We start from the raw sequence: 15,106 nt of genomic DNA, 5'->3' as shown, positions 1-15,106 counted from the left end.
ACTGAAGGTCCCCCATCTCCCCATAGCTGCCCAAGTCCCCTCTTCTCCAAGTAATCAGAGACTGCGCCTGCATGTATCTCCCCTCTGCCCATTTCATGCCTCTTCTGGTTCTGGGAGGCAAGCAGGGAAGGGAGTTTGTTGCAGGAGGAGGAGAAGATACACATGCCTCTACACCAGCCTGAAATAAGCAGCTTGGGGAGACAGTCCTCGGTATAGAAGTTTAATTAATAAAAAGGGTTTGCACAACCCCACCCTGATTTTAAAGAGAAGCTGGGGTCTCTCCATCTGTGTTGGCTGCTGCATTCTGTGTTTGCAATCATGCAGACTGCCCTCCCTGGCTCACTTGCTATGGGTGGGTGGGTCCCACAGCAAACTTCCCCATAGAAAGAAGGTGCCACTCACAGACACGGTTATTTTCCCAAGTATGTCCTCAGGGATCGTCTTCTTCTTTTCCAGGACCCTCTTATAAAATTTATCCAGAGACGTATCCATTAGCTCCATGCAGATCCACACATCACCCTGAAAAAGAAGGGAGTGAGAGGAGGAGAAGGGGGAGAGAGATAAATTGGTTGGCCTTTGTCAGAGGACTGAACCTTTAGCAGGTCCTGCCCTGTGGAACTCCCTGCCAATGGAAGGGTGTGGCAGGAGTCACCCCTGCTTTATTTTGAGACATGCCTTTGGAACTTGATTTTTCAAAAATGCACTTTATTGAGAATGCTATTTGTTTAACCAATGTTATTACTTAAGTGTTACATTTTTTGTGCTGTATGCCTCCTTTAAATAAATAAATACATAAGACATCTGGAAGGCACCAGGTTGGCTTCCCCCTGCTTTTCAGCAAATGCTCCAGAAGTTGTGCTGGCTGTCTGAGGTGGCCAGTAAAAACGAAGAGGCTCTGGCCTTCCTGCTGCTCACCTACCTCTCTGAAAAGGGCTCCGTAGAACGTGACAGTGTAAAAGCAGTCCACGGTCCTCATGGAAATGTCCAAGTCCATTACTAGCCTCTTCTGTTCCTGAGAGTTCACAGTGGCTCGGATTCTCTGCAGAGAGTGGGAAAGGAAAAAGAAAATAACCACACTGTCAAGGCTTCGGGAAAACTATTCCTCCCCCGGTTGTTTTTAAAAGTCTGGAACGGATTAATCCATTTTGCATTACTTCCTATGGGAGAGCGCACCTTGGTTTTGGAACGATTTGGTTTTGGAACGGACTTCCGGAACGGATTAAGTTTGAGAGCCAAGGTACCACTGTATTATAAAAGACGCAGGAGGAAATGACTAACAACATGACCCACAAAGGGGAGGAGGGACGTCCAGGAGATTCTTTGGAATCTTTTTTTTATGATGTATGTTGAATATGTGATTGTAAAACTTTAATTTGAAAAACCAAATAAATAAATTGTTTATATAGTACTGCGGCTCTTACCTTCACAGCCATGGTGGTGTCGCTCTGCGCATGATACACTTTCTCCACTACGCCATAAGCTCCTCTTCCCAACTCCGAAATGCTCACCAAGTCGTCGGCCTCTACTTCAAAGTTCTGTTGACCAGAAGAGAGAGAGAAAGATGCACAAAAAATTGTCAAAATAATACGTTTAGGATCGAGCCAATATTCGTATTGCTAGCATCAGCCGGCGACCTTCTTTATCTCTTTCGCAAACAAAATTTGTTGTTAAAGAAGTGATTTGCCTCAGAGAAACACACATAGCAAGGAAACGTAGAAGAATATTGAAGAACAAAAGGACTTTGGGAAAGGACTTTGTAACCTCAGGTGTAACAAAAAAGGAAGGAGCTGTAATCCATATAAAACCAGACCCAAAACAATTATTTAAAGATGAACAAGGAAGAATCATTGATAATCCAGATAACATCACAGGGAGAAGAAATGTTGTTAATCGGTGTGCATGTGCCAAACAAGTAAAAAAAAACAAAAAAACAACAACATCAGCATCAACATACCTTCTCACCAACAGTAATGAAAGTCCTGGAATCCAAGTTTCTTGGAGGTCTGCAAGGAAAGACAAAGGCTCTATTTAAAAATCCAATCCAGTATTCACCACCTGGTGTCGATTTTCTGAAATTTTGCAATTTGGCTGCTGGTGAGTGTGAAACAGGTACACTCAGTAAAGTCACTGGGGCTCCGGCAAAACTGAGGGGCACATAAATGGGGAGGAGAATCTAAAGCAGAAGTGGGCAACTGTGACCCTAACAAAGGTGATGTTTGATGCCAACTCCCATCAGCCCCAAGCCAGCATGCACAATGGTCAGGGCTTTATGAGAGATATATAGTCCAGCAGAGCCACAGACTCCTCTCTCCTTATGTAGACAAACAATGAGCTGGAGAGTTCCAGCTTTATTTGTTTATATTTATTTATTCAATTTATAAACCGCCCTTTATCAAAAACATCCCAGGGCGATGTGAAACACTAAAAACACATTAAAGGTAAAGGGACCCCTGACCATTAGGTCCAGTCGTGGCCGACTCTGGGGTTGCGGGGCTCATCTCGCTTTACTGGCCGAGGGAGTCGGCGTACAGCTTCCGGGTCATGTGGCCAGCATGACCAAGCCGCTTCTGGCGAACCAGAGCAGCGCATGGAAACGCCGTTTACCTTCCTGCCAGAGTGGTACCTATTTATCTACTTGCACTTTTGACGTGCTTTTGAACTGCTAAGTTGGCAGGAGCTGGGACCAAGCAATGGGAGCTCACCCTGTCATGGGGATTTGAACCGCTGACCTTCTGATCAGCAAGTCCTAGGCTCTGTGGTTTAACCCACAGCACCACCCATGTCCCTCTGAAAACACATTACAGAGCACCAATAATTAAAAATAATAATAAAAAGCATTACAGAATACAGCATATTAGGAATTTGCAAGAGAGCGAAGCAGCGGTTCTTACGTTGGAGGGACGGATGACTGCCTGTTTGCTGATGGCATGCTCAAGAGGGGCGGCCGTTTCTTCTTCGGCCCTGGAAAGAAAGAGGACACACACTCTTATCATATTTTTTCATAGAACTGTAGAATTGGAAGGGACCCTAAGCATCATCTAGTCCAACCCCTGCAATTCAGGGATCTTCTGCCCAACATGGGCCTCGAATGCATGACCTTGAGATTAAGCGTCATATGCTCTACCAACTGAGCTACTCCAGGTATTTTTAATAAAGCAAGAACCAGCAGGGGCATAGCAGTGCTGAAATGAGGTTGGGAAGACTCAGGTTCGAATTCAAACTCCAACACAATGTTCACTGGACTGGGTGACCATGGGAAAGTCACTATCTGACCTGCCTCACAGGGTTGTTTCAAGGGAGAGGGGGTAACTTGAGCTCTTTGGAAGGGAGAGGGAATTTTAAAAAATGTACACCCAAAATGTAATCAATTAAATCTCGATGTACCATGTTCAGAATAGGACCAGGTCCTAAACATCAATTCCAAGGTGATGACCTCTCAAGCAAACATGCAAGACAGGGTCTTTTCAAGAGTGGCACCAAAACAATGGAACACATCTCCATGGAGAACCACCAGGGTGTTTCTCCTTAAGGAATCAGTTGAAAACTTCCCCTATGTCACTATACTTTAGCCTGCAACTCTGTATTAAAGGTAAACGGACCCCTGACCATTAGGTCCAGTCGTGGCTGACTCTGGGGTTGTGGTGCTCATATCTCTTTATTGGCTGAGGGAGACGGCATACAGCTTCCGGGTCATGTGGCCAGCATGACTAAGCTGCTTCTGGCAAACCAGAGCAGCACACGGAAACGCCGTTTACCTTCCCGCCGGAGTGGTACCTATTTATCTACTTGCACTTTGACATGCTTTCGAACTGTTAGGTTGGTAGGAGCAGGGAATGAGCAACAGGAGCTCACCCCGTCACAGGGATTTGAACCGCCGACCTTTTGATCAGCAAGTCCTAGGCTCTGTGGTTTAACCCACAGCGCTACCCACGTCCCAACTTTGTATTAAAAACCCTTTAATTAGAATCCTTTAACTTAGCCTTTTTCAGCTGTCTGCTTTGATGGCCTCCCTTCTCTCTTGGCTTCAGCTTCTGGCTCTGAATCTGGACTTCTCTGCCACAGTCTCTCCCATCTCACTAAGCCCTGTTACCTCTCCAGCTTTCAACATCATCTCTTCCCAGTCTTCTCCCTCTACTTATCATTGTCCCACCACCAATCCCTGGGCTCTGAGCTCTATTCTCTTAAGAATTCCGAAGCTTCTTCCTCCCACCATTCCTCTGCTTCCAAACAGTCCATGACAGTCCATGGGTGGGGAGAAGAAAAACCACTGTGGAGACGAAGAAATGTTTCCAAAAGTTCAGTTGATCCCTTACCTCCTTTCCGCTTTTCCGAGGATCCTTTAGGATCTATGAGAAAGGAGAAAGAGAAAACAAACTAAGAGCCCAATTCTAGCCAAGCCGCTATCCAGGTACTAAAGAATTCTAAACCCCCTGCAACGCAGGAATCTCTTGCCCAATGTGGACCTCGAACCCACAACTCTGAAATTAGGAGTCTCATGTGAGAAGTGAGGTTGCAGGGAACCAGGCAGAGGGCCTTCTCGGTGGTGGCCCCTGCCCTGTGGAACACCCTCCCATCAGATGTCTGGGGCAACGTGGGCAACATATAGATCAGGCAAACTCGGCCCTCCAGATGGTTTGGGACTACAACTACCATGATCCCTACCCAACAGGACCAGTGGTCAGGGATGATGGGAACTGTAGTCCCAAAACATCTGGAGGGCCGAGTTTGCCTATGCCTGATACAGATATTGAGTTATTATCGTTTTTATTATTTATTTTGTACTTTTTATATTGTGATTTTATGCTGTAACCACCCTGAGACTTGCAGGTATAGGGCAGTACAGTGGTAACTCAGGTTAAGTACTTAATTCGTTCTGGAGGTCTGTTCTTAACCTGAAACTGTTCTTAACCTGAAGCACCACTTTAGCTAATGGGGTCTCCTGCTGCCGCTGCACGATTTCTGTTCTCATCCTGAAGCAAAGTTCTTAACCTGAGGTAATATTTCTGAGTTAGCGGAGTCTGTAACCTGAAGCATATGTAACCTGAAGCGTATGTAACCCGAGGTACCACTGTATACAAAATTAATAAAGAATAAATTTATTATTATTATTATTATTATTATTATTATTAGGCTCTACCAACTGAGCTATCCCTCTCTGCCAGATGTACCAATGATCAATCCATCAATCATTTTATTTGTATGCCGCCTTTCCAAAGTTTAAACCACGCTCAAGGCACCTTACAACACATGTACTAACCATGAACGTAAGCAAAAAGCAGTCAGAAGCAAAACATCAGAACGTACACAACCAAATGGAACAATTTCCACATAAACCAACGATCTGATTTGGTACAAGGCAGCTTCCTACGCCTGGATTTTGCCATTTAACTCCTAACCAGCACGAACCAGCTCTGGGCTGTGGGATGCACAGCACAGTGCCGAATTTCAATTCCCCAGGGGTCCTATCCGTGGGGAGCCAAGGGCGAACAAGCTCTGGGCTTCTGCCACTTCAGGCCTTTCTTGACCGCTAGAGGTCACTACACCTCCAAGCATTTGGAGGGGGGTGGAAATGAAGCAAGATATAAAACCCAGTTTGGGACAACGCCGCCTTTTTCCAGAATCCGTTCAAGCTCTTCATTCAGAATGCGGTGGCGGCAGCAACCGCTCACAGGGGGTTATGATCGTTCAGGTCACCAAGTTTCCGAGGCTGGATCCAGCTGGCCAGGACTGGCGTTGGCAGCAAACGTTGCTATCCTCACGATAACTCGAGAGACGGTGCAAAATGCCCATCCATTCCAAGGGGAACTTTGGTTTTTTGTGTTTTTTTAAAAAGAATATATAGATGATTTGAGAAGGTTGTAGAATGCAAAGATTATTGTACAGTGGTGCCTCGCAAGACGAAATTAATCCATTCCGTGAGGCTCTTCGTATAGCGGTTTTTTCGTCTTGCGAAGCAAGCCCATTGACAGTTTAGTGGATTAGCGCTATTAGCGGTTTAGCGGCTTTTAGCGGATCAGCCGATAAGCGGCTTAGCAGCTTAGGAAAAGGGGGGGAAAGGGGGGAAAAACGAAGGAACTCGCAAGACATTTTCGTCTTGCGAAGCAAGCCCATAGGGAATTTTTTTGCAAAGCGCCTCCAAAACGGAAAACCCTTTAAAAGGGGGGGGGGGATTAATAGAGGTGAGAGAAAAGGAGACAATGGGGCAGACTGATTGTCAAAGCTGGGGGGAAATATGGGAGAATTGTGCATTGAAAATGTTGTCTATAAGAAGAAAAGAAAATTATTATTAAAAAAAAAAGGAAACTTTGGTCTTAATGGCTCGGGCACCAAGTATAGGGTTCTTAAGGAGAGCTCTTCTCAATTTCCACATAACAGCATCGGTGGGAGCGGGGTGTTGCTGTGTGTTGAGTTATTCCTTGTTCATTTCTTGCAAAGAGATCAAGGTAGCATGCTTGTTTCTTCCTTCCTCCTCAATTAACCGCCACAACAACCCTGTGAAGTAGGCCAGGCTGAGATGCAGTGACTTCCCCTCTATAGCAAAGTTTTTAATGTTTGGTGTCATATTGTATTTTATATATATATATACTTTGCTGGAAGCTGCCCAGAGTGGCGAGCTAGTCAGATGGATGGCATATAAACAACAACATTACAAACAAAAACTACTACAGCTACCCCAGTCACCCTGTGAGCTTCATGGCCAGTATCACTGGCCGACACGGGTACTATGGCGCCCTGTGCAAGGCCAAAATTTGGCACAGAGACATGCCCATTCCTTGCTGGGCCTTGGCAGGATCTGTTGATGGCCCTTGATGCTCTGTCTGATTAACGCCTGGGCTCCCCTTCTAGAAAGCTTTCACCCGGCACATTCCAAAATGCACACCCAACATCAATTCTGCAGGAGTAGGCTGCATAAAGCATGAGGGGGGGGAGGATTGTAATAATTCTGGTAAAGGGGGGGGGGGACTTGCAGCTCCAGGATTGCAACAGCAGCTTCAACACAGATGATGTGAGCTAAAGGGAAAATCTGTAGTCAAGCCGTAGAACATCTGCCTTGCATGTAAAACATGGGTAAGCAAACTAAGGCCCGGGGGCCGGATCCGGCCCAATCACCTTCTAAATCCGGCCCGCGGACGGTCCGGGAATCAGCGTGTTTTTACATGAGTAGAATGTGTCCTTTTATTTAAAATGCATCTCTGGGTTATTTGTGGGGCATAGGAATTTGTTCATTATTATGTTTTCAAAATATAGTCCAGCCCCCACAAGGTCTGAAGGACAGTGGACCGGCCCTCTGCTGAAAAAGTTTGCTGGCCCCTGATGCAGAAGGTCCCAATTTCATAGCACTTCCCGGCACAGTTAGAGAAGACTCCCCATCGGAAAGCATGGAAAGCCATTCCCAATAAGCAGAGCAGTTAGAAGGATCAGTCGTCTCACTTAGTAGAAGACAACTTCCTGCGCTGCAAACCAAAGTCTAGGCTCCAAACCACAAATTCTGCCCCCAATATTCAGGCAGACCATAGCATCTATTGTTTCCATTCCCCTGTGCCTCAAAAGTCCCCGAATCCTACCCCCAAACCAAAGCCTCTTGAGGCCAAAGCAACATCACAATTTGTCAGTTCACATGCAACACCAAACCATGATCCGCCTGAACCATGGTTTGGGGGGGGGGACCTTCAACAGCCACTCACAACCCAAAGCTCTATCAGGTGGGAGCCGATGCCACAATAAATCAAGCATGCAAAAAAAAAAAATCACAGTTTCAGAGTCGAGTCTGAACCCTCTCAGTCTCAGCCGAGCACCCTGAGCAAATTTGTGGTTCTCCTGGAGATGTGAAGATGTAGAATGGAGCTTGCAAAACTCAAAGAGATCGTGGGAAGGGTTAACTGGGGAGAAGGAAATTGTCCAACTCCATCGCAAAAGAGCGCCAGTGATGTCAGACTGGAACAGCAGGCAGCAGGACAATGGCCATTCATTACAGCCTTCATGAAGGAGGCGGCAGCAATGGAATATCCTCCTATTTTCTGCTAGTGTGAAAGGACTGAGAGGAGCCATTAACTGCAATGGGCCTCTACTGCTCGGGACAGGTTTACATGGAAAAAATGTTCCGAAACACAAAATGGCCTCCATGCACTTTTCAAGACAGAGCTTTTTGGGTAGGGGGGAAGAGTGGACGGCCAATATTCAAGTTCTGCTTCTGGCCTCATCTGCACTAAACATCTGAAGCAGTATCATGCCACTTTAAACCAACAATGCTTCCCCAAAAAAAATTATGGGAGCTGTAGTTTCTTAAGGGTACTGAAGGTTCTTAGGAGACCCTCGTTCTCCTCACTGAACAAATTCCCAGAGTTCCCTGGGAAGAGGGATCGACTGTTAAGCCACTCCAGGAACTAGCTCCGGGAGGAGACTAAAGGGGGGGGGGTGTTCCCTCTCCTAACACCTCACTTAACAAACGGGGGAAGCCACGACTTTTTAAAGTGCTATTACAGTCATACCTCGGAAGTCGAACGGAATCCATTCCGGAAGTCCGTTCGACTTCCAAAACATTCAGGAACCAAAGCGCAGCTTCCGATAGGCTGCAGGAAGCTCTTGCAGCCCATGAGAAGCTCCGTTGGACATTCGGGTTCCAAAGATCGTTCGCAAACCGAAACAGTCACTTCTGGGTTTGCGGAGTTCAGGAGCCAAAACATCCGAGTACCAAGGCTTTCGGGATCCAAGGAACAACTGTATAGTGCTTTGCTGTATAGTTCAGCAAAGAGAACATTTAAACCATTCATTGGTTTTACAGTATGTGTTGTACTTGTTTGAAACTTAGTAAATATTATTGGGGGGAAAAGCAAAGATGGGGACAAAAAGAGTTCGGAAAGATAGATAGATGATAGATAGATAGATAGATAGATAGACAGACAGACAGACAGAGTGGTACCTCGGTTTATGAACTTAATCCGTTCCGGAAGCCCATTCTTAAACTGAAACCGTTCTTAAACTGAGGTGCCTGTTCCCTAAGGAGGCGTCCCGCCGCCGGTGCACTTCCACTGTTCGGATTCCTTTCTTAGACCGAAATAAAGTTCTCAAACTGTTTCCGGTTTTGCGGAGTTTGTAAACCAAATTGTTCTTAAACAGGACTGTTCTTAAAGCGAGGTACCACTGTGCCCTGTTTCCCGTTGCAAACGGACAGCCAGAGCATGCATGGGGAGGCCTGTTCTAGCTGTCACCCTTTTCAAAGCTGGGGCTCACTTGCTCCCCAAAACTGGAACCAGCTACTTGGTATGATGAGTCCGTTTTGACAACCTGCAGCTCCTGACCTTTCTCCAGCCCCAAAGTTCAAAAGAAGCCTGGGATCTCTCGTATCAAGAGAAGATGCAATCAGCTCACAAGACCTGGAAAGCAGAGCTGAAGCATGCAAAGGCCCCGTCTGTCTTTTCCATTTACCTACCATGTCCCTGAGATCTACTTGCAAGCTGGCAAGGAGGGGTGGAGACTCCACACGTGCTAATTTCTCCCCAAGAGATGTGGCTTCATGCAAAAAATAATGGAACGCGGAAAATGTTCCTTTGCCCTAAATTGAGTGTGTAACCTGGACCCAAAAAGGCAAACAGATATGAATTAAAATATTTGATGGGTGGTGAGGGAAAACCCATTAAGAACATTTAATGTTACATTTTAATAATAATAATAATAATAATAATAATAATAATAATAATAATATTGCAAAGCTTTACCTGGAAAGTAATTTTCTCCGAATACCTGGTAGTATAGTATTTGATGCAAAATAGCATTGTGTTCTTAAGACATATGAAAACTCAAGTGAATATTATTTACGAATAAATAAATAAATAAATAAATAAATAGAAAGAATACCCAGAAGCCATGCCTTGAAATACTTCCGGGTATTCTTCTGTTTTTATCTCTAAGCTTTCTTGAGTTTTCAGATGTTTTAAGGAGGGACAAAGGCACCGGGGAAAAACATTAGCATTTGTAAATTTTAGCACATCCCAAATGTGGTGCATCCATACACATACACACACACACACAAACACACACACACACACGTGTGAATTAATTGCAACTCTAAAACTGCCTGATGTTTGACTGGCATTGCAGCTATTAATAATGTCTTTTAGAAAATGAAAAGCTTTCCAATACTCTGATTTCTCTTCCTCCCCACCATGAAAACTTCCCCAGCCATGTTACTGCCCACCTCCCAAATTCAGGAAGATTTTAAAATGTAGGTTAGTGAGGGGTTGCTAAGGTGTTTTGGGGGTGGAGGAGAGAAACCTGCCAAGGGCTCGGCCGTAGACTGAATTACTGTGTGACCCGTCCCTACGTCACCCATAAACTGAGTGACTGCAACAAGGCTAGTCTGCGTAGTGTCAGGCGCTGTAAATCTTTTCATAGCTGAGAGGGTGTATGTTCCCCGCTGCAGCTTTCCAGCGAGCAGGTAAAAACCCTTAATCTTGCCCTCCGACTAGACGCCAATTTATTAAAAAAAATTAAATGCCCATCTAGTAACAGTTTGTTAGTGAACTCTGTTCATAGGGAATTTAGAACGCTGCAGAAGGCAAAGGGGTAGAAATTTGGGATAGGCAACAAGAAAGGCCCGAGAGAGAATTGTTCAACATTTACCACGCGCATTTTGCACCTGGCAATTATCCGCCACCTGCAACCAAGTGAAGATGCCCAGGTGCCAAAATGTCACCTGACATTTGGATCTTGCCTGTTTTCATAAGCTAACAGCAAATCCTGTAGAATTCGACCCATGATATTTTATCTGCACCATTGGAACGAAATTCAGGAACCCAAAAGTAGTGTTACTGAAAAATAGAACTTTCGAGCCGCCTGGCCCCCCAAACGGCATCTAAGACATTCGGTTTTGGCGACTGTAATCCCAGTTTAAAGGAGCCATTTGCTGCCTAGTTTATATACAGTGGTGCCCCGCAAGACGAATGCCTCGCAAGACGGAAAACCCGCTAGACGAAAGGGTTTTCCGTTTTGGAGGCGCTTCGCAAAACGAATTTCCCTATGGGCTTGCTTCGCAAGACGAAATGTCTTGCGAGTTCCTGCGGGTTTTTTTCCCTTCCCCCCCCTTTTCCTAAGCCGCTAAGCCGCTTATCAGCTGATCCGCTGATAAGCCGCTTAACAGCTGATCGCTAAAAGCCGCTAAACCGCTAATAGCACTAATCCGCTAAGCTGTCAATGGGCATGCTTCACAAGACGAAAAAACCGCTATACGAAGAGCCTCACGGAACGGATTAATTTCGTCTTTTGAGGCACCTCTGTATCCTAGTTTCTAACACTGAGAGACCCCATACTAATGAGAGATGGGGAGGAGCGTATTTCTAGGCTAGGCAATCCAAAACCCTGCATGAAGGAAACCCAAAATTCTACAATCAGCATAAAATTAAGCCAATTGGCTTATTTTCCTCAAGGAACTTCTGCAGCAGTCTGCTATTTTTGTTCCTCTGATTTCCCAAACTGTTAAATGAGAAGCAGAGCCAGCTTCTGAAGTCCTGCCACCCAGACGTTCTTACTCAGATGCCTCCCTGGGATTCTGGGATTCCGGCAGCCATCGCCCCCACTCACTTTCAAGCACATCCTCAGATCCTTGAGGCCTAGAGACTTGCTCCCCGCTCCCCAAAGTGAAATCTGGGGTGGATCAGGAAGCTGGAACGCCGTGTCCACAAACTGCAGCCCACAACTTCTACCGAGAGTGTGTGACACACAAGGGAGGAAGTTCTGCTCATCGGTAGACGGACACAGCTATCAGTGGAGAGGTCTCCCGTAGGTGGCCAGATCCTTAGGTCCAAACTTTGCCCCATTTCCTCCACAATCAGGGGTGCTAGTACCACGTCGGCAGCAAATGCTACTTCAAGGATCCAGAGACTAGTTCCAGATTATTATTATTCATTTATTTTATTATCCGCATCTTATCTAAAGGACCGCTGTAAACAGATGAAAACACTAGCAGGATTGCAATAACACTTGTAATGTGGCAAATATTACAGACAAAATGGGAGACATATAACATGTAATACGAAATAATATGCATTTGAAAAGGATGACAGTAGGAGCCCATGGAGGAGAAGGCGGGAAGTCCAAAGATTCGGATAAATCTCTAAATATGGATATCTATTTTGTATTGCACTGTTATAATTCTATATTTGTAAAACCAAATAAAAACTATTTTTAAAAATATATATGTGTAATTATTAGCTGCATCTTTTGCCACAGCAACTCAAAGCGACTTACAATATTTTAAGCAGAAAACAAGCACAAACATACATTAAAACCAGTATTTAAAAAATCTAAAAGATGCATGGGGGGAGGTTTGGGGGGAGCTACATTTAAACAAGAAATAAATTTAAATGATAAATAAAATGATAAAAGATGAAACCAGGGCAGTTATATGCAATTCCTCTTTCAATACTGTTTGTGCCTGCAATGTTTTGGGATTGAACCTACTGCTTTGTTTCCAACTAATGCATTCCCCATAACTTTCTACCAAAATATGGCATTTTTTTAATACCACTATTTTTGGAGGGTTGTCCCTCTAGATGGCAATAATGCATTAACACTGGAGAAGCATCACAGAAAAAAATAAAGCAGAATGATACTGCATGGATGGTCCAATATATCAGTCCAATATATATCTACCGCCAAAGGACTATTATTACATCTCTGAAAAGTTGCAGAAAATGCTTGCAAAAAGACCCCACACATCTGAAGGGATCCTACATTAGAATAATCACCCTGTAGGGCAGGGGTGAGCAAACTTTTTCAGCAGGGGGCCAGTCCACTGTCCCTCAGACCTTGTGGGGGGCTGGGCTATATTTGGGGGGGTGGAGAAAATGAACAAATTCTTATGCCCCACAAATAACCCAGAGATGCATTTTAAATAAAAGGACACATATTCTTGTAAAAATACACTGATTCCCAGACTGTCCGTGGGCCGGATTTAGAAGGCGACTGGGCCAGATCCAGGCCCCGGGCCTTAGTTCACCTACCCATGCTGTAGGATGCAGCTTGGACGACAACCCCCCCCCCCCTGATCTTCAGGCTGCAGTTTACAGCAACCAGAAAAGCATCTTCAAACCCACCGGCCTCAATGCCTGCGCCCTTGTTAACATTTTTATTTCCTCAGCGGCACCATTGCAACACCTCCGAGATTAAAGGATGGGTTGCAACCTCATGTTGCATTGCAATCTCCACCCTTCTGACGCACCAGCTTCCTGGAACACCTCAAGCCAGGAGCATGCATGAAAATATGCACATTTGGTGACCTGTTCCTAACCCAACAAGCTCTGCTGGAAATTCCGCCTTTCTGTTTTGGAGGCCTTGTCAACGTTTGCTGCGGCTACAGTTTCAGGGTTGCCTCTTTTGATAAGGCTGCAGCCCAGTTCCCTCCACCTCTTGTATACCTCTTCATCACCGCACAAACACACACACACACACACACACAGGGCAAAGAAAAGCTATAAATAGCACAAGGAGATTTACACTCAGCTGACACTTCTCCGAATACTTGTCTGAGCAAGCAGGAGGATGACAAACCAAAACGGAGAGACAAGGAAAGAGAATTCCAGCTGGTCTAAAAATCCACACACACACACACACACCCAAAACCAGGAATTGCACATTAACTAAATGCCAGTTTGCAGGGAAGGGGTCTGTAAAGTACGGGTATAACAGGACCGTTCCCTCGCCTAACCAAGGAGAACGCATACAGCTTAGGAGCCATCTTTCTGCCTTAATGTGCTTTCAGGTGCTACAGGGAGAAGCAGCAATACTCTGTATACCAGCTGCAAGCGAAAAGACAGCTGTTGCAGCCAGGAATCCTGCTTGCGAGCTTCCCAGAAACATCTGCTTAGGCACTGCGAGAGCAGGAAGCTGGATTAGGCAAGGCTTCTGCCTGACCTGGCAGCCTCTTCTTATATTCTGATGCTCTTATACGGTATTAGACAAATGGACCAGAGCTAAGGCTGTGTGCTATACCTCTTCATTTTGGAGGGAGTCTGCCTCTGAACTGCAGCTGCTGGAAATCGCCAAGTCCCAGGGGAGCGAAGCTGCAACTCAGATCCCCATTCGTGGGTTTTTTATTGGGACAGGACATCTTTTTGGCCACAGTGAATACAGGGCACTGGACCAGAGAGAGCTGTTCTTAAATCCTCAAGGCCACTATGTGTTTGGTGCTGCTCCACGCATCTTGCAAAGTTCACTCGCACGAGTTTGCATGTTAGTTTGCAAACAGATTCCTAACTTGCAGACTGGTTTTAACAATGCAGCAAGGAAACTAGTTTAATCACTTCATTACTGGCAATGTGCAGCCCAGACAGAGAGATGCACAGATTCTGGTGTAGCTTTGTTTATGGGGGGGAGGGTTCTCTAATTTTTGGGGCTGGCATGGGTAGCCAAAACACATTCCTCCTAATACACACAGCTAACAGCCGCTATAGCCAGTAGGAGAACCTGCGCTGTGATAAAGAATGTGCCGTCACACCGGTTGTGGGGAAAGAGAACAAGCAGTCCTCGCTCTTGTCGACCAACTAACCCCGTAAATAAAATCAAAAAGATAAAACTGCTGTTCTGCACAGTGTCATTCTTACCTTTAGGAATTACAGACGCAAGACGAATGCCTCGAAAGACGAAAAACTCGCAAAACGAAAGAGTTTTTTGTTTTTTGAGTTGCTTCGCAAGACGGATTTCCCTATGGGCTTGCTTCGTAAGACGAAAACGTCTTGCAAGTTTGTTTCCTTTGTCTTGCAAGTTTGTTTCCTTTTTATTAAAACCGTGCATTCACTTTGAGGAGCAACTCATAGCACGCGGTGTGGTAGCCTTTTTTGAGGTTTTTGAAGACTTTGGTATTTTTGAAGCTTTTCCAAAGTCCGTGCTTCGCAAGACGAAAAAATCGCAAGACGAAAAAACTCGCGGAACGAATTAATTTCATCTTGCGAGGCACCACTGTACAGAGAAGCCGATTGTTGACATTTGACCTATTAGCAGACAAGCATGCAGCACACTCACCTATCCTCAATATCTTGCCAAAACAACCCAGGCAACAATTGTTTTCCAAGGGGCGTGCTTTTAAATTATTTCACTTCCATTGCACTACCTT

At 45.3% G+C, this 15,106-nt stretch overlaps 1 protein-coding gene across 2 annotated transcripts in view; it reads right to left on the bottom strand.

The window, feature by feature from the left end:
• MAP2K3 (mitogen-activated protein kinase kinase 3) overlaps positions 1–15,106 on the bottom strand; it is a 72,227-nt gene that overhangs the window by 14,567 nt on the left and 42,554 nt on the right. For both annotated transcript variants that reach the window (XM_079953971.1, XM_079953970.1), the window contains exons 2-7: positions 4,314–4,346; positions 2,892–2,961; positions 1,955–2,003; positions 1,422–1,535; positions 920–1,039; positions 403–519 (exon numbers count right to left, since the gene is read on the bottom strand). In XM_079953971.1, coding sequence (XP_079810097.1) covers positions 403–519; positions 920–1,039; positions 1,422–1,535; positions 1,955–2,003; positions 2,892–2,961; positions 4,314–4,346 — 503 coding nt within the window. The remainder of the gene's footprint in view (positions 1–402; positions 520–919; positions 1,040–1,421; positions 1,536–1,954; positions 2,004–2,891; positions 2,962–4,313; positions 4,347–15,106) is intronic.

Source organism: Podarcis cretensis (genome assembly GCF_951804945.1).
Source record: "Podarcis cretensis genome assembly, chromosome: 14".
In the NCBI taxonomy this organism is placed as follows: Eukaryota; Metazoa; Chordata; class Lepidosauria; order Squamata; family Lacertidae; genus Podarcis; species Podarcis cretensis.
This window is presented reverse-complemented; position numbering and strand designations above follow the sequence as displayed.